We start from the raw sequence: 23,052 nt of genomic DNA on the forward strand, positions 1-23,052 counted from the left end.
TGCCCCTAACCTCTACGCTCTTAAACTTTTTAAAATATTTACTTGAAAGCATTTTAAATTCTTTAACTTTAACCTTTACTAAATTTTAGTAGTTTACTTATTGAAACAAAAAAATTTATAAATACTAATTTTTCTTCAAGTATGCTACTTTTATCCATTGAAATAATACAAACTTTTGCATTAAGTTACCACAAAACTCAAAATAATACTTATTTAAAACTTGTACAAAGCCATTGTTTAAAATAGATTAATGTTTTAGAATAGTAAATAAAATTTTACGTTGTTTTTGCTCTATACCTTAAATTAGCTACTAGCCAATTTAAACAGATTAAAAAAATTTAAGCAAAAAAAAATTGTGATAAAATGATTAAGTTTGAAGTTCTTAAAATTTTTCTAACGGAAGACGCAACGTAATGCCGTGAATTTTATTTGATAAATATTGTTTTATTTATTAAATACTATTCTATTTAATAAAAAAACATTTCCGTTTTCTACAATTTTTGAAAGAATCTTTTTTAAATTTTATGCAAAACCTTTATAAACTAAGAAACTATCTTTCCGATGTATTTTAATATTTGAAAATTTTTCTTAAAAATATTTACTTAAATAATTGTCTTAAAACTATTTTATTAACTTTAACGTAGTTTCTTAGAGCAAACAGTTTTAAATCTTAATAAAAATAAACCTAAAAACTTTCAATTTATTAGCTTAAAATGCAAAAAAAAGCTATATTTTCAGCGTTTAATTTTGTTAAAATGATAAAAACGAACAACAAAAAAAGTTTCCATCTATCAAATAAATTAAAATCTTTTTACAACACAAACTATACTTCAAATTTTATCAAAGTTCTAGGTTCTAGACTATGTAGTTTCCAAGTTATTGTTTAAATAAGTGCCAATTTTATATTTATTTGCCACAACTTGATTTCTTAGCTTTGGTGGTTAGCTTGTAAACAGTAAACGTTTTATTTTGATAATATTTTTTTCGATTAAAAGTCAATAAGAAAAACATTTTTTTTAACATTTACTTATACTATCATACAGTGGCGTAGCGTGGTATTTTGGTCAGGGGGTGCGCAAATTTTTTTTTCAATAAATCCCTTAAATTAAAACTTTTGGGCCGCAATTTTTTCGGGGTCAATTTTCTCGTAAATTTAAGAAATTATTAAAAATCTATCTCCTTTATTTTTCAAGCAATCTTCTTCAAATTTTAGAAAATGTTCCTTACATTACAAGAAAAAAATGTACTTATGAATTTAGATAATTAAAATAAATAAAAATTTTATATAAAAAATTTTAAAATATAGTCTTTTTTTCAAAAATAAAAAAATTACTACAAATTTTTAAATTCACAAGTAATGTTTTTTTGTTATTGTATAAAGATTAAACTGTTAAAGTTTGAAGAAGATTGCTTGAAAAAAGTATTAGTAGATAGATTTTTAACAAACTAGCCTTTTTTCGCTTCCCATAGGGAACCTATTATGCGGCCCGACTTTGACTGTTCATATCTAAAAAAAAAAATTCGAATTTTTTAAAACAACGAAAAGTATCTTAAAGCTTTAAAAAAATCTATAAAATAAGATCAACTTCTAAAAAACATGGCTTACCCCCCTATGGCCTTAAACTACAAATAAATAGTCAACTAAGTACAACAATTAATACATCAAAACATTTTTCTCTGTGCAATTTCTAAATAGTGTTCAATATCTATTTTATATCAGCAAAAAAGAATTGTATTAAACTTAAAATAACTCATACTTTTAGTATGTTGCAGCTTTCAATATACTATCTCTATCTTTTATATAAAAACGTTAAAATTTCAGTATTAAAATTAAAAGTTTTGAATCTAAAGAGCTAGTTTTTTTTTTTGTTTTAACTTCTACATTTTTGGCTATATTACAATATAAAACTGTAAAAATATATCTTAACAAATGAAGAAAATCTGAAATATATACAAAAATTAAAATTTCATACCACTTGAACTGTAGTCTTGAGTAATAGCAATATCTGGTGTTGGTCTGCTATTTTTCAATTTAAGTTTTTGAGCTTCAGATAATTTTCCTATCTGACATATTTTTAGACTTGCAACATTCCATACAATACTACTTTGCATATTTTTTTTAGATAATAATCTAAAAATTAATGAAAACATATTTTTACTTTTTATTTAATTTTATAAAACAAATTTTCAAAAAACAACCAATTTTGAAGCTATCAGGATTGCCTTGCCACTCTTTGAGTCAAAATAACTATCCTGAGTTAGTTTAAAAATATTATGTGTCATCATAGGCATTTTAAATTAATTTAAAGATATTTTTTATTGTTTTTAAACTAATAGAAACTAGGCTGTAAAAATAAGTTTTTAAAACCACTTAATCTACCCTGAGTTAACAAAAAAAAAACAAATATATCCTTAGTCAGCCTGAGCTTAAAAATACTTAATTTTATGAAAAATTAAAAATGTTATCCTGGTTTTAACTGAGTCATACTAAAGTTTTCCAAAACTTCATAGAATCTTGAGTTATCCTGAGTGTGTGGAAAGATTTTACTAAATGTTTCTGATACAAAACAAAAAGTTTAAAAAATGAATTTTTGAAGGTCAACCTTTTAAATGTTTTTAAAAATTCACAAGAAATATAGCTTTTTACTTATCTTGAGATCAGTTTTTCTATGATCTTTAGGGAATAGAATTTTTTAAATACTACAAACAGTGGGTAGAAAGAATTTTTTTTTAAATACCATTTAAACTTGATTTAAACTTAAATAAATTTAAATTTAAAACTAATCAAATAAGTCTTTAAGACTAAATATTGATTGTAAAAAATCTGTTTTACAAGTTATTATAATATTATTCATGATGTGACTGAATAAATTTTAAAATAACTTGCTACAAAAATTGATTAATTTTTTAACTTTATGGCTGATAGAATAGCAAAGTTTGATTTGTTTGTTATCTTAATAAAAAAAAAGAAACTACTTTTAATAAAAATTTTAAGTTTAGGGTAATTTAAAAAATAATTTTTGTACATTGAGATTAAAACTGCATTCACAGTATGAACTCTTTATTTATTGTTTGTTTTATTATTTTTTTTTGTTATTTATCTTTTAAATTATGTTGTTAATATTTTTTGTTCTTATTATCAATTTATTTTTATTTTATTAGCAGTTATTAATTGCTATTTTTGCTACTATTTGTTTATTCTTGAATCATTATCACTATAAAACAGGTTTAGCTTTATGGTTTGCTAACAAAATGTTAACATTTGTCCTTGTAGAAAATTCTCTCATAAGGTTATACTACTGCGGTGCACTAACTGGTTGCGTACTGTTTGAGTGTAATTTCTTATGAAGTTAATGAAGTTATAAAATTTTTCCTTATGGAGTTTTGCATCAACATTGGTGCACATTTGAAATCACGCACCGAATCAGTATACTGGGTAATTTCCCTAACTTGTCACTAATTAGTATTGAAATTTCGTTTTACTTTTTAAATACTAGAAAAACTTAGTTGAAAAACGGCAAATTAATCAGAAAAAATAAACAATAAAGAATAAAGATATTACATTTTTTTTTACTTCTTTTTTTTTTTGGGTGGCACGCATGCGCCAGCGTCCCTCCCCACGCTACGCCCTTGCTATCATACAGCTAAGCATAAGGTAAATTCAATAAATTTGCTGAGTGAAAATTAACATATATTACTTATCTTGACTTTTTTACGGATTATTACTGTTAATTACCCATTTAGTTTGTGTTTTTTTACCTAAAAATTATGTACTGAAACTTGAGATATTGTTAACAAATATTTTAAACTATTATTGCAGCTAACAATTTTAAAACTTTAAAGTTAGTAGTTATAACTTTGAAAATTAAAAAAAAAATCAAGTTCAAGACAAGTGTTGTTTATAATTTGTATCATAAAAATAATTAAGTTAAAGTAAAAAGAACAAAAACAGCATTTACAAAATGCTAACTGACTTTTTGGAAATAACATTAGGTCTATTACAGCGTAAAATATAAAAATAAATTTTTGTAAAATATTTAACTTTAGTGACCATCTTATGAAACTTTTTCTTTTATCGTTATCAAACTATCATCAAAGCTTAAATACTTAAACATAGAAACTAAAATGTCAGGTTAAAAATACATATTATTTAAAATTATGTTTTTGTTTTAACTTTTTTAAATACTATATATTTTTTTTAGAAATAAAAAAACTATGATAAAAATCACGAACAAGTTTGCTTCAAATAAATTCACAAATAATAATTATTTATTGTATAACTTATATAATAAAGCAGATTAAATGTATTTATACAATAAAGTTTTTGTAAAGCTAGAAAAGAAGGTAGCTTAACACTGTTTTAATAATATTTATAACTTTAATGTAAAAAATAAGCTTTAAAATTAATGTTTACTATTTTACTAAAAGTGCAACTTAACTGACGTTTCCGAATTTAACTTTTACTTGTGTATAAAAAAAGTTGTAAGCTTTTTTTTCAAGTTTACTTAACTAGTAGTAATAGTAAGAAATAAAAGTAAAAATGTTATTTACACAAGCTAAAATGTTTCTATTTGATAGATTATCAACGTATACCTGTTATATATTAGTAAGTAAACTAGAAAAAAAATTATTCATTATAATCTAACAAATAAATTAACTTAATAAATTAAATGTTAACAAAAATAATACGATTGAACTAATAAATAAAATTAATTATTAAACTTAAATTTGTGGTAAAAAAGAAAAAAAAAATTAGTATATGGTCGGAAATTGGGCTACTTTTCTAAAATATTCAAAAATTTTTTTTTGTGTAGTTCTGTTTTAAGTTAATACTTTAATTCATTTTTTTACGCTACGCTTGCCTTTTTACTAAATGAGTTGCTTTTGTTTATCTTTTTAACTACAAATTAAGTTTATAAATAGGACTAACTAACCAAAAATTAAACTTTAAATTTGAAAAAGAAAACTTTTGTTTTAAAAAAATTATCTTTAATTAATTGATTAAAAACTCTATTAAATAATAATGCAAACAAGTTTAAGCTTAAAATTTTTTATGTTATTCCTTCTATTAAAAATAAACATAATTAATTCATAACTTTAAGGTTAAATAAAAATAAAAGTATGATTAAAACTAACATATTTTTTAACTGTTTTTAAGAAACTAAGAAGTTATAATAATCGTTGAAAGTTATGAATATTATTAAATATGCAAAAATAGTTCTAAGTATTATAGTAAAATGCTAGATTTGTGTATAGTAGTGTTATCATAAATATTATGATAAGTACAAACATTTATTTAACGTAAAAAATCAGTACTTTTACTTTTTATGGAAATGATTACTTTTACTTTCAATAAAAAGTAAACACCTTGAGTAGAGATCAGAAAAAAAAGGCTGAAAAAAAAAACAAAAATGAGAGATGCTGTTAAGAAACCACTAGTAGGCGCTTTTGTTAGCCGAGGTTCGTAACGACTACTACATATATTGAGTTGTGACTAATTTTAACCATTCATCGAAGCATCATGTCAGGACGTGGAAAGGGAGCAAAATCTAAATCCAAGCCAAAGAGTCGTTCATCGCGCGCTGGACTTCAGTTTCCAGTCGGTCGTATTCACCGTCTGCTGAGAAACGGAAACTACAGCGAACGTGTTGGTGCCGGAGCACCAGTCTACTTGGCTGCAGTGTTGGAATACCTGAGCGCTGAAGTTCTCGAGTTGGCTGGAAATGCCGCTCGTGACAACAAGAAGTCTCGTATCATTCCTCGTCACCTTCAACTTGCCATTCGCAACGACGAAGAGTTGAACAAACTGTTGGGAGGAGTCACCATCGCTCAAGGAGGTGTGTTGCCAAACATCCAATCTGTTCTTTTGCCAAAGAAGTCTAACGAAAAGAAAAAGTAAACAATCTTTCAACCAGGTCCTTTTTAGGGCCACCTTAATACAAATCATTTTTTGATAGCCTTTATAAGTTTGTTATTATAATTTTTTGTAATTATTATTTTTCTTATACTACGAACTATTTACAACAAATAAAACTCCATATTTTTAAAAGTTAGTATAAATTCTGGCGAAAAAATATTTAAAACCTTTTTAATGAGCTGAATATTTTTTCATTGTACAACACCATGGTATCAACACATACATGAAACTTTGAAAGCCTAAGTATAATGATATATAAAAATATATTGAAATGTTCGGTAAAAAAACTATTTTGTTCACAAAACTGCAAAAAAAATTGTTAAAACTTATTATGATAAGTTTTACTAGTTTACTAGTCTAAATAATGTAACAGTTTTTAAATTTAGTTTTAAGAAATAACTAGAAAATTTAACAAATACCGTGTTTTACTTGATCACATTTTTTAATAATATTGTATAAAACGTATCATATCTTGTTCATTCTTTTTTTTAATCTAGCTTACTTTTCTATTTCTAGCTTTGTTTGTCGTTTAAATGTATAGACAGTATGGTTTAAAAATTATAATTAACTATTTTCGGCTAAAAACCTTCTTTTTAAACGTTTTATTTTCTATAATTCTTAATAATATACTATACAAGATTTTATATAGTTAATACTTTGATAAAAATCGCTGTGCAAGGTGTTGAAGAAAAACTTTGAAAACTGCTCTCTACTGACTTCGGTGTACAGATTTACTTCGCTTACGTACATAACTCTCAAAACTTCAGCATAATACGTCTCAATCACTAGACAATTTATTAAATCATCATGGCCCGCACCAAGCAAACCGCCCGCAAATCAACTGGAGGAAAAGCCCCCCGCAAGCAACTTGCCACCAAGGCTGCACGCAAAAGTGCACCAGCAACTGGAGGTGTCAAGAAGCCTCATCGTTACCGCCCAGGTACCGTTGCTCTTCGTGAGATCCGTCGTTACCAGAAGTCCACTGAGCTTTTGATCCGCAAGCTGCCATTTCAACGTCTTGTGCGTGAAATAGCTCAAGATTTCAAGACTGATTTGCGCTTCCAAAGCAGTGCAGTCATGGCACTTCAAGAAGCTGCCGAAGCTTACTTGGTCGGACTTTTCGAAGACACCAACTTGTGCGCCATCCACTCAAAGAGGGTAACCATCATGCCCAAAGACATCCAACTTGCCCGTCGCATCCGCGGTGAACGTGCTTAAATTGTTCTTTATGAACAGGCTCTTATGAGAGCCACCAAAACATGATATTGCAAAAACAAGTTTATTAATTTCTCTTTAAATTTTAAGATAAAAATAGTTATAGATTAAATTAAAAAATAAATTTGTGACTTAAATAAAGCATTTAAAGAAGTGGATTACTTTCTTTCCAACTAGTTAGTTATCACATTTTAGTTCGTTTTAAGCGAAACCTTTATGTGAAGTTCAGATTATTAAATGATTGTGAATAAAAATTATTATAACTTTTTAGAGTACTAACAGTTTTTATAATAAGTAATATTTATTATAATAAGAAGCTTATGTAGATAAAACAGTTTGTTTCTATATGCAGTCAGATTCAACTTATTTATAAACAAAATAAAAAAAATCGTGTGTAATAAAAAGAAAACTAAGACTTTAAAGCTGAGTATTAAAAAACAGCTAGTAAATAAGTATTTTTTACCAAACGTAAAAAAAAAAACTCCACAAGCTTGCTAACCACTAAAGCGGGAAATTTTAAACGTTATAATGCTCCTCTTTTACTCTTTATTATCATTCACTCTAATTTCATCTGTGAGCGCGGCTTACAAAAACTTTTCTGCTCTCATCCGAAAAAAAATCAATTGTCATTGGTAATAAAAAAATGCTCGCAAGCAACTTTTAGCCGAAGGTTTTTAAATGTTAAAATTTTTTTGGTTTATTACGTATCTTTATTTTTGTTAGATTTTTCGAAACTCTACTTTGTAACATATTCGCTTGTATAAATTGAAAATAATCATTTATACGACAACAATGTAAAGCATTTATTTTGATCAAATAAGTTTTCTCATAACTTATTAGTTATTCAAAGTTTTCTCTTTGGTTTTTAATAACCATGATATACTTTAAAATCACGAAAAACAAAACAAGTCTAAGCTTAAAACTATTGTTACAAAAATGCTTAAAAACACTATACATATTTTGTTTGTTTTCTTATCAAAAATGAGATGTTTATTAATAGCTTGAGTTACTTACCTTAATAATTGTGTTGCGCCAAAAAATTGCTAAAATATAAAATTTATAAAACTTATAATGAGAAAAACGAAAATTTATTTCAAACCTTCATTTCATGAAGAAGGAAGCTTTTAAACTTAAGTATTATAAATAAAACTGCAACTAGATTTTGTATTAAAAAAAAATATTAGTTGAAGAGATTAATGCTAGTTTTTAACTTTTATATCGACAGAAAGAAAAACGATAAATTGTAAAAATAACTTTTTTCGTTTCGACCTTTTATTACAGAGACTTTATACAAAAGTTTTTTTTTCTTTTTTTAAGTTATTAAGTTTTTAATAGCTAATGATTTTTTTTAAAAGGTTTAGAAATGCAAGTCAAAAAAAATGAATAAAGGGTTTTGTGATATTCAAAAATTAATAACTGTCAAGTCAGAGACACAAATCTTAATGTATGTATACTAAAGAATAAAAAGAAGCATTTCTTCATATATCTGATGAAAGATTATGTTTTAAAATATAAAAAGGTTTGTTTTATTCAAAAACATAAAAGTAGTTATGAACAAATCAAAAACCCATTAAGTTTTAATTATTTTTTTCTAGTTGTTTTAGCATAGCAGTTTTGGCAACTTGAAAAAAAAACCCAAAACTTGCGCCAAATAGTGCCGACGGCTAAATAAAGTGAGAGACACTGAAGAGAATAAAACGAGTATAATATTTGAAATTTTCCCGCTCAAACCAACTAACAAGCTTTTGCAACTTTTTTTGTAATGACAATATTTTTTGTGTTCAAATTTATACAGTGGCTTGGATAATATTAGCTTAAAAAAACAGTTTATGCTGCTTAAGTAAACTTTTAGTAGAAAGTTTTTATACTTAAGGACTTGGTACATTATTGATTTCAAAAATACATTTAAAAAATGTTTATTGTTACCAAAACAGTATATAGTATATAATTTTAGCTGGAAAAAATTTTATAAGTAGGGTTTTTAACTGTCCTGTTTGTTAACTTAGACTAATCATAATTAACTAAAATTATGTTATTATGTAGAAAAGGTTTTAAATAAAATGTTGTAAAGCTCAAATGTCTTAGTAAATGTTTTTTATTTTAATTTAATTTTTTTTTAATTTAATTGTTACTAAAGCATCAAATAATAAAATTAATTTAAAAGACATTTCAAATTCACACTAAACATAACTTAATTGTGTATAATGCCACATGAAAAATATTATAATGAACTTTTTATGAGCATTATAATTGTAAAGTATTTATTTATGCTCGTATTAGTACCGTCCAAACTGTTTCATACTTTTGATAAAATTTTATCTTATACTTAACATATTTCTATGTTAACTTTTACCGTCTATGAGCGTATTTAGTAATTCATAACCGCTAAACTAGTTATAAAAACATATTGTTGTATAAATTACCTAAGATAAAAAAATGATTGAAATTTTTTATAAAAAATTTCTTATTTCTAGTTTGTAAAAGTTCTGCTCATTGATTTAATCAGTATTAGTAACTGTATGTTATGCTACAAAAAAAATTTAGGCTTGTAATGCTAGATATAAAATTTAACAGAAAAAATATCAATTTTTTACTTTTTCATTTATCATGCTATGTTTTGTCTAAAAGTATATTTCCTTTTACGAATGTTTTAATAATTTTTACAGTGGTCTCTTTACTTAAAGCAATATTATATTTGTTTATAGATAAAAACCGTTTTGATAAAAATATCACTTTCTACTAGAAAATACTTATTACTTTCTACTATTTTTACTAAAACAGTACTTTACCTAAAGAAATCCTGCGAAGCCAAGTAACTAATTTTAACAAATTTTAAAAATTCTTTGCAAATTTTCATACATTTAAACTTTTAAGCTAACTTTGATCTTAAATCTCATAAAACAATTATAACTGATGATAAAAACTAATACAGATTGCTGTTTCAAAAGTTATTCATAATGTTAAAAAAATTTCAGCTGATTAAGTTACAAATTAAATGGTCTTTTTAAACTTAACTAAGTTAAAAATTATTATTGAAATAATAAGACTCATGTCAAATTTTGATCAAAGTTTAACAAAAATTAATTCTAAAACCTTTTATAACTTGATTTGACTTTAACATATTTAATTTTTTTTTAATAAGTTTTAATGACTAATATAGCTTATTAAAATTGTTTACAGTCACTGAAACTAGTTTTTATACCGACAGATTTTTAATTATGATGTAGGTTTAATGATATATAATAAACATTTAAACATTTTTTGATGTTTTTTTTAAAGTTACGATTACATTGACTGGAACTAGTTAAAATTTACAGACTAGAATTTAATTAGAATTTTTTATATGCCTTAGTGTAACTTTAGTGAAAAAGTTATTAGATAACTATTTAAGAAAATACATCAGAATAATTTAAAAAGAGTTTATTAGCACATTTGTACGAGTATAAGTGACAAGTTTTAAAAGCTACAAGAAAACTTAATAAAATATTAAATTGCTTGCGAAACAAATTGAGCGGAAAGTCGTTTGTGTTCTCATCTTTTACTCTTATTACACTTATGCTTTTTATCTCTTAACTGTCTGTTTAACGGTCGTGCTTGGTAAGAGAGAGATATTTACTAATTCTCTCGGATACATATTAAACACTAGGTGGCTTATCTATGCGGTTCGTAACTGCGTATAAATACCGTCGTTACAGCATTGAATTCATTCATTCATCAACATGTCCGGTCGTGGTAAAGGAGGAAAAGGTTTGGGAAAAGGAGGCGCCAAACGTCATCGCAAAGTCCTTCGTGACAACATCCAGGGTATCACCAAGCCCGCCATTCGCCGATTGGCTCGTCGAGGCGGTGTCAAGCGTATTTCAGGCTTGATCTACGAAGAAACTCGTGGTGTGCTGAAAGTATTCTTGGAAAACGTTGTTCGTGATGCAGTCACTTACACCGAGCATGCCAAGCGCAAGACTGTCACCGCTTTGGATGTTGTATACGCATTGAAGCGTCAAGGACGTACTTTGTACGGATTCGGAGGTTAATTACGTCATACACCTCGGCTCTTTTAAGAGCCACCCAAATTAGATTAACATTTAAATTATAAAATGTTTATAATCTGTCATGGAAACTTAATTAAGCTTGAAATTCTTTTTTCTAGCTGAAACTATATGCTATACTTGATTTTAATTTAATGTGGCGATTACGAAAACCTTGCGTTGTATTTATTCTATATTTCTAGATAAATAAGGTCAAATATTTAAACATAAACATAATATTTCTAAGTCAATAAAGTTAGACTAATGCTAAATTGTGTGTATATTTATGTTTCAGTCAAGTTTTATTTAGTTCTGTAAAATGTAACAAGGTAAAATTGGAAACGAGAGAATCACTAGTGGACGCATTCACTTATTTCTAGCCGAGGTTCGTAACTACACAAACTAAATTGAAAGTTGCAGCACATGTTATTCATTCACAATGGCAGCATCCAAAGGTAGCAAGAAGGCAGTAAAGAACGTCCCAGCTGACGGTAAGAAGAAGCGCAAGGCTCGTCGCAAGGAAAGCTTCAGCATCTACGTGTACAAAGTGCTCAAGCAAGTACACCCCGATACTGGAATTTCCAGCAAGGCCATGAGCATCATGAACTCTTTCGTCAACGACATCTTCGAGCGCATTGCCGCCGAAGCCTCACGTTTGGCTCACTACAACAAGCGTTCAACCATCAGCAGTCGCGAAATTCAAACTGCTGTTCGTCTGTTGTTGCCCGGTGAGTTGGCTAAACACGCCGTCTCTGAAGAGGTACCAAAGCAGTCACCAAGTACACCAGCTCCAAATAAATGGTTTTTATAAACCAGGCTCTTTTCAGAGCCACCTAATGTAATTCGACTTAAACATAATTGAAATAATTCCTTAGGTTTAAAAACAATTAGCTAGTATATGTTTAATATTTATTTAAAGTTTTAAGCCATAAGTTTTGTTAGGCTTAAACAATTTAAAATAGATTAAAATTAAGTTGATGTAATGATTTTAGACTTCTATAAACAAACTTAAGCGAGAAATAAATATAATTATTTTACATCAAAATTGTAATTAGCTAAACCATAACAGCTTATCATATGATTAAAAACATATTTGACGTACAGTTAAGTTAGACAACAAAATTTTTCAGATGTACCAAATTTCAAATAAAGCTGATAGTCAAAATTAGTTATTTATAAAATGTAAAACCAAACTTTTGAAAATTACTTATGCTTGCAAACAGCTTTAGGCGGGAAACTTAAATTTTTACACGCTCCTTTTGTACTCTTTAATATCCTTAATCTTTATGTCATTGTGCTTTAAAGCGCAATTTAATACTCTCACTCCTTTATATTAGGTAAATATTTTCTTTTTTATTTCAAGTTTTAGAATTGAAAAAGTTGACTACTCAGCCAATTTTCTAAGTGTTTGAAAACTAAGTCGTGGAAAATATAATAATTTTTATTTTCGTGATTTTTACTTTTGTGTTGAACTTTGTTTAAGCGCAATATGAAAACTTGTTCTACTTTTATATATTTTGTATAAAACATTGCATAAAGTTTAATTATTTATAATGCTTAAAAATGTTTGTAAAACTAATCGAAAAAAAAATACTATATATAAAATTGGATTGATAACTAATAATTTATAAAATACTGAAGTTTTTTTTTTGATTGGAAAAAGTTAAAAACTAAAAAACTGACTCTATCAAAAAATATGTATTTTGTTTAAATATTTGTAAAAAACTTTGCATACTTTTGTTAATTTCTCAAAAAATAAATGTGTATTAGCAGTTTAATTTATTTTTCTTGTTTTCTCTAATGCGAAAAAAAGTTTTAATTTTCTCTGAGTACAACAGTTAGAAAAAACAAAACATATATATTGAAAAAAAATTTAATAATAATTGAATTGTCGTTTACGAAATATTGGAGTTTTTAATTGAATATTGAAAAAAAAAATATATTTAGCTATTCAATTAATATTTTAAGAACAAAATGTTAAAAAAAAAAATTACGTCAAAACAGCGATAAATTTTCTCTTTTTAGTTTTTAGTGTTTATATATTATAAAAAATGTTTTCTCTTTTGAAAAAGTAGTAAGTTTCGTATTTTTTTAGAAGCTGAAAACAAGGTGAAAATTAATTTGCACAGAAAAAACCAAAGACATTTGTATATCAGTTTCTTTAGTAAAAATTAGAATATATACAAAAGAGTAATAAATAATTATTACAATACTTTTATTTAAAGATATTTTAAGTTTACTGATAGCAATAAGTTTAAAAAACTTGTTAAGATCAAGTAAAACGTCAATTAATTAAAATTTTATTAAAAATTAACCAAATATATAATACTATTATAACAAAAATATAATTTGTGTTTAAGCTTGCTTGCATGGTGAAGTGTATAAACAAATACAATAAAACTATTGGTATTTATAGCTGTAATATTTCTCTTTTTTGTTTTATAAGTTAGTTGTGCTTAAGAACATAATTGCTAAAAACAAAATTAAAATGAAAAAAATAGAAACATCTTATTATAATCATTGGCGTAGCGTTTTGTTTTTGTTAAAAGGTACGCAAAATTTAACTTTTCGAATTTTTTATATACATAGTTAAAAAAAAAAAGCAGGGAAATTAAATGCTTAAATAAAGATAATAAATACTATACTTTTTTTTTTACTTTTTTCTTTTTAAGAGGCGCCAGTGTCCATCCCCACGCTACGCCCCTGATGTGTGTATATATATACGTTCATATGGGACAAGTTCATAATCCACCCGATCAAAATCAACCCAGTCAAATTCGAGAACCGCTTACCGATCGACGGTAAGGGTAACAACAGGGTAAGGGTAAAGAGTAACAATGATAGTAAAAAATAAATAAAGTTTTAATATATTTTTAAGTTAAGTTCTTCTGAAAATTTACAAATGCCACGCGTAAGACTGTCACCGCTAAAGATGTTGGATGCGCATTGAAGCTTCAAGGACGTACTTTGTACGGATTATTAGGAGTTCGGAGGTTAATTATTGAACAATAACTTTTTTCGAATTTGCTTCAAATAGTTTCGTTGTTCCTTGATCCAATTTTTAAAGTAAAATAAAGTAAAGTTTATTGAATGCAGTCATAACAACATATATACTACGACCTATTAAACGAAGTTACCTAGCTTGTCATTTTTCAGATAGCAAAGCGAAAAGCTTACAAAGGTTCTAAGTTATTAGCCTTTATTTAATGTTTTTTATTAAATTTTGGCGTTTGAATACAAGGTTGTATTTTTATTTCTTTTTTTTAGCAATAACTATGTTATTTTAATTAGTAAAACAGGCATTTTCAACAGTAACCTAAAATTAAAATTATAAAGACAATATTAACTTTACTTATACGACAAATCTTTTATAAAAGAAGTAGTAATAATACTAGACCTAAAAGTTTGATTAATCTTTGGATTAGAAAAAAACTAATGTTAATGGCATAGAATGAAGTAAGTAGCTGTATATTTTTTATTTATTGCAACGTTTCTTCTAAATATTCTTATGAAATATATATTTAAACGTTGATACGGTTTCTTTCGACTTAAAGCAAAAAATTTATACTGTATATACAAAGTATTGAAATTTACTCAAAAACCTAACTTACTTTTTACTTAAATCTAATAGTTTATAAAGTAATAATAAATAAAAATTATCAATCACAGTTATTTTTTTTTGTACATGCTTTGCATCTAAACTTTTGGCAATTTTATCAAGTGAACGAAATTTGAAAAAACAAAAAAAAAATTATAAAGCCTAAAATTATAAAATGATAGCATAGGAACTTTAGCAAGGACTATTCACAAATCTCATTTAATTCTAGTCGTTCAGAAAGTTGTAAATGCTTGCAAACCATTTTAAGGGGAAAAGTTTAAACAAGCTGCTCCTTACTTTGCACATTAACATTGCGATTTTAAGAGCAACTAAAAAACTTCTAGCACTCTCACATGTACTATTTCAAACTTTTTTTAGTCATTGGAAAGTTTTATAATGACGTTTTTGATTTAAAAACAGTTTTTAATTTTATAACTAGCTTTGAGAAAAAAGTTTTAAAAAAACGCTCGTTTTTCTTTATTATCTCTAACATTTACTTTCCTTTAGAATTTATGTTTAGCAATAATTCTTTTATGTTATGACTAAGATAGCCACTTTTAAGAGCCAACTTTAAATAAAATTAAATAAAAAAAGATTAATTGTTTCATTTATACTTTGTCTAGGTAAAATTACTGAGGACGGACTGTTGTCTGAAAGCTTGTAGATTTTTTAAACCATCGTTTGATTTTTTATAACTATTGATGCGAGGGAAAAATCACAAGTAATAAACTGAGTGTGTCCTGGATAGACTTGAGAATTTTTCTAATCCAAAGAATTTTTTATATAAATCTTGTTTAGTAATTTTGCTCAATTTTACTAATAAAAAGGAAGTTTAAAGTTATTAGTCTAGAACAGGGGTCTGTAAACTGCAGCCCACAAACCAAATGTGGTATTCGAAACCGAAATCTGCTTTTAATTTCAGCTCAAAACATACCTTTGTAAAAACAGTAATAAAATAAGTGCTATAAAACCTTACAATTAAACTCTTATTTAAATAAACACTGATCACTATTAATGTATTGTAGCTTATTTTATCACAATTTTAGTTTAAAATAGTATTTTTTGTTGATTACGATAAATATTTTAAGTAACTGTGGTCCGCAGAAGATTTTTGTATACAGTGAGAAAAGTTGAAAACATTTTATATTATAAAAGGCTGGAAATTCTTGTTATTGAATAATTTATATTTTATATTATATTATTTAATGCATGTAATATACGTTTACTCGTTAATATGGCTTCATCCGACTTTGGGCAAAAAGTATATTGTACTTGGAAAATTGAATTTATTCGAAAATACAACTAGTTTTTGCAGAAATTTTTGTTGTAATGTAATATAGGTTAAAATTACTAAACGAGAAACTTTTTTTTGTAGTAACTTTACATATAAAGCATTTAGCAGCTGAATAAAGTAAATCAAATCAAAAAAGAAAATATATACATGAAGTTTTGAAAAGTTTTTGAACACAAAAAATACCTTTTTAAAGAATAGCTTATACTAGTTATTGAGAAAATTTCAAATGCTCGAAAACAACTTTAAGCGGGAAATTTTAAATAAATAAAGTGCTCCTTTTTTGCTCTTAAATATACTTCACTTTACTTTACTTTGTGATTTTAAGAGCAACTAACGAAATCCTACCACTTTTTTACTCTTTGTTGTCAAACATTTTTACACGTATTGTCCAACTTTTTTCTTAGTCATTGGAATTTTACATGATGAAAATTTTTACTTAAAAACAAAAGGTTCAACGGAAAACTTTAAAAAACTTATAAAATCTTTGTTTCTTTATTTTTCACTATCTTTTATTTACGCTTTAAGATATATTTTATATGATCTTTAAAAACTCACTAAACTACACTACTCAAACATATAGCATTTCAACTTTTTAATTATAGTGACTGAAAGTTTAGACGATGAAATTTTTTAAATAAGATTAACTTTTATAATAAGTTTAAATTTGCAAGCCGCTTTAAACGGAAGTTATAAAACTTATAAAATTGTCGTTTTATTTTAAATTTTATACTCTACTTTTTTTTAAAGCAAATAATAAAGATTTGTTAATTTTGTTTATTTTACACAGCTTCAACATCAATTCTGAATAAAAGAGTTTTGAACAAAATAATTTATTTACGTATTAAAGAAAAGTTTTGGATTAAGAAAAAATTCACAGCTTTAATTTTTGTTGGTTTTGAAAAGACTTTTATTTTTTCTTTTTTTTTAAACGATTAAGTTTAGAGTGGTACGATTAATTGTTAAATGGCTTTAAATTAGCTTCGTGTTTTAAATTTATGGCAGTAAGTAAATGATTTATATGAGTAAATAAATTTAATTTTTTAAATACTATTTATCGTGCAATAAAAGTCTGGTTTTGTACAACCTAAAAACATTGCAAAAGTATTAAAATTTATAAAAAGCACATACTTGACATGGTTTGTTTTTTAACCTTAAGATCTGCTTTGAGCAGTGAAAATTAGTCCTACTAAATAAATATGACTGAATTAATCTTTTATTTCCGAGTTACTAAACTTTCTGAAACTACAGGTTTGAATAAAGATTACATCAATAGTAAGTCGAAACGAGTTACAAAATTAAAGTTTACAAAATAAAGTGAAAATTTTAAATACTTAAAACTATTGTTTTACAAAAAACTAAAGCTATCAATCTATGGATATAAATAAAAATGAATGATATATATATTTTTCTACATTTAATACATACGTTGCTTAATTTTATTGTTTAATTTGCAAACAAAAACAAAAGTATATATTTAAAATATATGTATGGTACTCCAAGAAGAGATTAATAAACTAAATATTATCAAAATAAACATTTATAAAGTAGTTAATACTATTTTATATTTAACTTTTCTAGTATGGTGAATTTGGTGAATTAAATAGATTTTAAATAAGTTTCGCCTAAACGTACAAGTGCTAAAGGGAAACAAAGTAAAAAATATAATGAGATTAATATTTTATTAGGTTTACGAAACTTCACGCTCAAAGCAGTTACAAAGAGTAATAAAGAGTTTGTAACTTTTCTTAACAATTTATGATAGATTTGAAAATAAATCAGTATTTTATAACATAAGAGTGTTTATGTATTAAAAAATACTACATTGTGTATTATATTCAACAAACAATATAATTTAAATAGAAGTAGATTTTATTTTACTAGTTTTTAATATAAATAACTGAAAAATTATGTGTATAAGAGTAGTGGAAATTCTTAAATTTTTAAAACATACTGTAAAATTGTTTTTAGGCTGTAATTTATTTAGTTAGACAAACTTCATTTTATTAACAGCTTTTATAACAGTTTATTTTGTCCAGTATACTCATAAAGGTCAATCTTAAACTTTAAGTCTCTGCTAATAAGCAAATTACTAATAATTAAATGCATTTAAGTCTTAGAATTTTTTTATGTAGAACATATTGCTAATTTCTTAAATCAAATAAACTTAGAGCCGAGCTTTTACTCTGTTAATTTAGTTCAAGTTACATTTGACTTTTTAGAGAGTTTTATTCATATAACAGCTTTTAGTTAACATTTATCATGCAAAGGTTATAACGGTTAGATAAATGTTTAGATAAACTTTTTTAGATAAATGTTTACAATTATCTAAAAAAAATTGTAATTATCTCTTACGTCTGATAATGTTTTCTCATGTAGCTTAGTTATTAGCATGCTAATAGTCGTATTAAATGCAACAATTAAAAATAAACTAAAACTATTAAACTTTTTTATAAATCAACCAATTCTAGTTTAGGTATTAAAAAGAAAGCACTGTATTACGAATGTTTTTTTACGAATAACAATAAGAATATTCAGAACAAACAATTTTTTTACGATCGGAAACTAACTCTGAGGTCATGATCTTGTTAATACTTGTAAAACATGGTTAACGTTGATATTTGAAAAATTGTCTTGAGAAAATATACTTAAGGTGTTCATACGCATATAACCAAAATAATTATTTGTAAGATTAAGTTATTTATTTTTAAGAGTTTTTAAAACATGAACATTTTTAATTAAATGATTTTTCTTAAAAATATGTAATAATTTTTACTATTTGTTAAAAATACGAAATGTTTTAGACTTAAAAAAGTCTTTGAAATAAAGAATACAACTACCATGAGTAATGAAATTCAAAGTTTATAACATAATTGAGGGCTAAATTTTACACGCAAAAAAATTATTCTTTTAAATAGAAAAAATATCCGTTGTAGAAAAAGCAAATTTTAACTTCAAATAATTAAATAAGAAACTTTATCAAAGTTCATTTAAAAACTCGTTACTAATTATTTTTTGCACTAAAAGTATCAACAGATTAGTTTTAAAAACTAGCAGAAAACTTTATAAAACATAAAATTTGCTTGCATAGTAAATTGAGCGGGAAGTTATTTGTATTCTTAAGTTTTCGCTTTTCTCTCTAAACTGTCTGTTTAACGGTCGTGCTTGATTAGAGAGAGATATTTTTTTCATCAATTCTCTCGTATACTTATATAACACTAGGTGGCTTACCTACGCGGTTCGCAACGCTCATTATAAATACTGTAGTTCAAGCAATAAATTCATTCATCAACATGTCTGGTCGTGGTAAAGGAGGAAAAGGTTTGGGAAAAGGAGGCGCCAAACGTCATCGCAAAGTCCTTCGTGACAACATCCAGGGTATCACCAAGCCCGCCATTCGTCGATTGGCTCGTCGAGGCGGTGTCAAGCGTATTTCAGGCTTGATCTACGAAGAAACTCGTGGTGTGCTGAAAGTGTTCTTGGAAAACGTTGTTCGTGATGCAGTCACTTACACCGAGCATGCCAAGCGTAAGACTGTCACCGCTTTGGATGTTGTATACGCATTGAAGCGTCAAGGACGTACTTTGTACGGATTCGGAGGTTAATCACATCATACACCTCGGCTCTTTTAAGAGCCACCCAAAATAAATTTACAAGTTATATAAAATTTTAATAAAAGCATAATGAAACTTAATATAACTTAAAAGTATTTATTTGAGCTAAAACTAAATGGTATAAATTATTAAACGTTGTTATTAACAAAACTTGCGTTGTATATATATTTTTTTTAAATAAATAAATTCAAACTTGTAAAAAAACCTAAGTCATAAGTTAGACTTCTGCTAAATCATTTATATAAATATATATTAGTCAAAACTTTTTTAGTTCTGTAAAAAAAGTAACGAGGTAAAATTGAAAATGAGAGAATTACTAGTGGGCGCATTTGGATTCTTCTAGCCGAGGTTCGTAACCGCACGATATAAAATAAAACGCCATGCACATTATATTCATTCATAATGGCAGCATCCAAAGGTAGCAAGAAGGCAGTAAAGAACGTCCCAGCTGACGGTAAGAAGAAGCGCAAGGCCCGTCGCAAGGAAAGCTTCAGCATCTACGTGTACAAAGTGCTCAAGCAAGTACATCCCGACACTGGAATTTCCAGCAAGGCCATGAGCATCATGAACTCTTTCGTCAACGACATCTTCGAGCGCATTGCCGCCGAAGCTTCACGTTTGGCTCACTACAACAAGCGTTCAACTATCAGCAGTCGCGAAATTCAAACTGCTGTTCGTCTGTTGTTGCCTGGTGAGTTGGCTAAACACGCCGTCTCTGAAGGTACCAAAGCAGTCACCAAGTACACCAGCTCTAAATAAATGGTTTGTTAAAAACCAGGCTCTTATAAGAGCCACTCAATTCATATATACTCGACCATTTTTTTTCTAAAAATACTGCTTATTTAAAACTGTTTGGCAAATGGTTATAAAGTATAAGTTAGGCCTAGACAGTTTCTAAGTCATAGAAATTAAGTCGTTTTGTTTAAACCTACACTTATATTAAATATAAATAAATTAAAGACAACAATTATGTACTTTTTGTTTTTTGAAGAATAATGATTTAACTAAACGATAGCATTTTATACGAATAAAGTTGAGTAAGCTTATTATAACAACTCAATAAATTTTTTGTTAAGTGTATGAAATTTTAAATTATTGAGATAGTATAAAGTATTTACTTACATATGCTAACATAGAAAGTTAGGAAACTTTCTAATGCTTGCAAACAGCTTTAGGCGGGAAACATAAAGTTTATAGTTAACTCCTATTTTACTCTTTATTACTCTTCATTTTTTTTCGCATTTTACGCAATTCTCTTTCTTTCGTTTATTTAGTAGTTAGTATTTTCTTAGTTATGAAAATTTTGACAAATATTTAAAAATACTAACATAACTTTACTTATTAGAAATCATAAAGCTAATTTTTCTTAAATTAATGAGATTTTGTTCCTAAAAAAATTAAAATATTTAATGCAAAAAACTTAATAAGGTGTATCAAAGACGGAAGCACTTATTAAATTAACGTTTTGTTTACTTATACCTAAATTTTTGCTTAAAAAAAAGTGTAAGAACAATAACAAAACATATACATCACTGTATAGAAAAAATAAAAGTGATAAAAAGTTAAATTTAAAAAAAGTAATATATCTTAGCAGTTTTATATATATATATATATATATTAAATTAACATACTGAATAATAAAGGTCAATATTGTTGTATGCTTTAATTTATTGTAAAATATCTGCTTCAGTAAAAATGGAAGAACAAAAAAAGTAGTATGTAAGTTGTACAGTAAAATATCAGATGGTTTATTTTCACTATAAAAGCTAAATTAAGTGTTTTCTAAGTTTTAAGTTTAACAAAAACTTACAAAATATATATTAATTTTATAATAAAAATACAATTTATGTTTTAGTTTTCAAGCTTGTTTGTTTTGTATTTAAAAACGAGAAAAGTTTTAAGTAAATTATTTATTTAGGTATGCTTGAAACCACAGTTGCTAAAGACAAAATAAATTGAAAATTTATAGTTTATAATATATAATTCCTATTTTAAATTTTGCGATAGGTTTTTAAAAAGAAATAAGGTAAATAAATTAAAAAATACAGTTTAATTAGATTTGATGAAAAAACTTTTAAGTTTAGGTTTAGAAACAAATAGAAATCATTTGTTGTATATTACTAAAGTTTTCAATAAATAATTTTGCAATTTGTTTTGTAAAACCAACGTAAACTCTTAAACATATTTAAACATTTTTTACAAGTTAAATTATTTGTAGAAGTTACAAATGTGGAAAAAAAAACCAATATAAAAAAAATAGTTTGAGCAAAAAAGCGAAAGTTTATTAAGTTTCAAAGCTTTAAAGCGTTTAAGAGTTAAAAAACAAAAATGTTAAGGTAAATCTTCATTCGATTTAGGTTAACATTGTACAATTTTATTATTTTTGTTATAACTGGTTTCTAAAGTTTTTGACTGCTAGTTGGCTTGACTATATTTATCCGAAGTAAGTTGTTTAAGTATAAATTAAACGCTAACAATTTGTATGCTCAAAATTTATGACTCTGTTTAGTATTTAGAAACGTATTTGTGACAGAAAAAACTTATCAGTACTTGATTATATTTAGTTATATAAAAATACTCGGCTCTAATACTTGAATAAGCAATTTTTTTAGTAATTTTATTAGAGTTTAATCAAAGGTTCTCATAAATTGCATAAACAGTAAAATCGAATCTTAACCAAGTTAAAAAAAACACTTTATATATAAGCTTAAACCTGAAATAATTGTATACAGTATTCAAACTACAATTTTAAAATAAAATCATATGCTGATTATAAATAGGTTGAAATAGAATGAAAATAAAATATTTTATTTAGTTATTATAAAAAAGAAATAATATAAAAATTATTAAACATTTATTTTATATACAAGCTATAAAACTTAAGTTAAAATTTTAAGTTAAACCTTAAAAACAAAACAAAAACACACATTCATCATAAACACAGTAAAGAAAAATAAATTTACATCAAAGTTTCATTTTTGAAATAATCAGTTAAAATATCAACAATCTAAAGACCCAAGTACATTAACAAAATACAAAATAATGAAGAACATGTATATTGCAAAAATAAACTCTATGTTCTTAGAGAAAATCACAAATTAGTTGCAATTTAGATTTATAATATAAAAAAACCTTTACTTATATTTTTACTGATATGAACTGCATTTAAGTTAAAGTTTTAAAGATTTAGTAGAAAATATTTAACTTTTTAACGTGAAAAAAACTTTATTTTTGTGGTTAATCAAGAAGTTAGTTGAACGTTAGAAAGTAATAATGCCATCTTTATTATTTAAAGTTGTCAGTTTATCTTTATAATTAATCAAATTGTAACCGCTTTGGATAGTTTACATACAAGTTGGGTTTACCTCAAAGTTATAAATAGCATGAAAACC

At 25.8% G+C, this 23,052-nt stretch overlaps 6 protein-coding genes across 6 annotated transcripts; all 6 read left to right on the forward strand.

Annotated features, from left to right (window-relative positions):
• The first annotated feature begins 5,521 nt into the window (after positions 1 to 5,521).
• On the forward strand, positions 5,522 to 5,899 carry LOC145841914 (histone H2A). Its single transcript, XM_082949214.1, has one exon. The coding sequence runs from the start codon at positions 5,522 to 5,524 to the stop codon at positions 5,897 to 5,899; it is 378 nt and encodes a 125-aa protein (XP_082805340.1).
• Positions 5,900 to 6,724: 825 nt separating this feature from the next.
• LOC145841936 (histone H3-like) lies at positions 6,725 to 7,135 on the forward strand. The gene has a single exon (XM_082949245.1). It carries the CDS (start codon positions 6,725 to 6,727, stop codon positions 7,133 to 7,135), a length of 411 nt encoding a protein of 136 aa, XP_082805371.1.
• A 3,716-nt stretch (positions 7,136 to 10,851) lies between these two features.
• On the forward strand, positions 10,852 to 11,163 carry LOC145842373 (histone H4). The gene has a single exon (XM_082949800.1). It carries the CDS (start codon positions 10,852 to 10,854, stop codon positions 11,161 to 11,163), a length of 312 nt encoding a protein of 103 aa, XP_082805926.1.
• A 433-nt stretch (positions 11,164 to 11,596) lies between these two features.
• Positions 11,597 to 11,955, forward strand: LOC145842372 (histone H2B 7-like). The gene is given in 2 exon segments (XM_082949799.1): positions 11,597 to 11,914; positions 11,917 to 11,955. Coding segments are annotated over 2 exon segments (357 nt in total).
• A 7,384-nt stretch (positions 11,956 to 19,339) lies between these two features.
• On the forward strand, positions 19,340 to 19,651 carry LOC145842637 (histone H4). Its single transcript, XM_082950110.1, has one exon. It carries the CDS (start codon positions 19,340 to 19,342, stop codon positions 19,649 to 19,651), a length of 312 nt encoding a protein of 103 aa, XP_082806236.1.
• Positions 19,652 to 20,062: 411 nt separating this feature from the next.
• LOC145843343 (histone H2B 7) lies at positions 20,063 to 20,419 on the forward strand. Its single transcript, XM_082950809.1, has one exon. The coding sequence runs from the start codon at positions 20,063 to 20,065 to the stop codon at positions 20,417 to 20,419; it is 357 nt and encodes a 118-aa protein (XP_082806935.1).
• The last annotated feature ends 2,633 nt before the right edge of the window (positions 20,420 to 23,052 follow it).

Source organism: Thalia democratica, chromosome 8, assembly GCF_965202585.1.
Source record: "Thalia democratica chromosome 8, ktThaDemo2.hap1.1, whole genome shotgun sequence".
Lineage (NCBI taxonomy): Eukaryota > Metazoa > Chordata > Thaliacea > Salpida > Salpidae > Thalia > Thalia democratica.

Coding starts and splice junctions, on each gene's coding strand:
- LOC145841914 (XM_082949214.1), top strand. CDS start 5,522: ATGTCAGGACGTGGAAAGGGAGCAAAATCTAAATCCAAGCCAAAGAGT.
- LOC145841936 (XM_082949245.1), top strand. CDS start 6,725: ATGGCCCGCACCAAGCAAACCGCCCGCAAATCAACTGGAGGAAAAGCC.
- LOC145842373 (XM_082949800.1), top strand. CDS start 10,852: ATGTCCGGTCGTGGTAAAGGAGGAAAAGGTTTGGGAAAAGGAGGCGCC.
- LOC145842637 (XM_082950110.1), top strand. CDS start 19,340: ATGTCTGGTCGTGGTAAAGGAGGAAAAGGTTTGGGAAAAGGAGGCGCC.
- LOC145843343 (XM_082950809.1), top strand. CDS start 20,063: ATGGCAGCATCCAAAGGTAGCAAGAAGGCAGTAAAGAACGTCCCAGCT.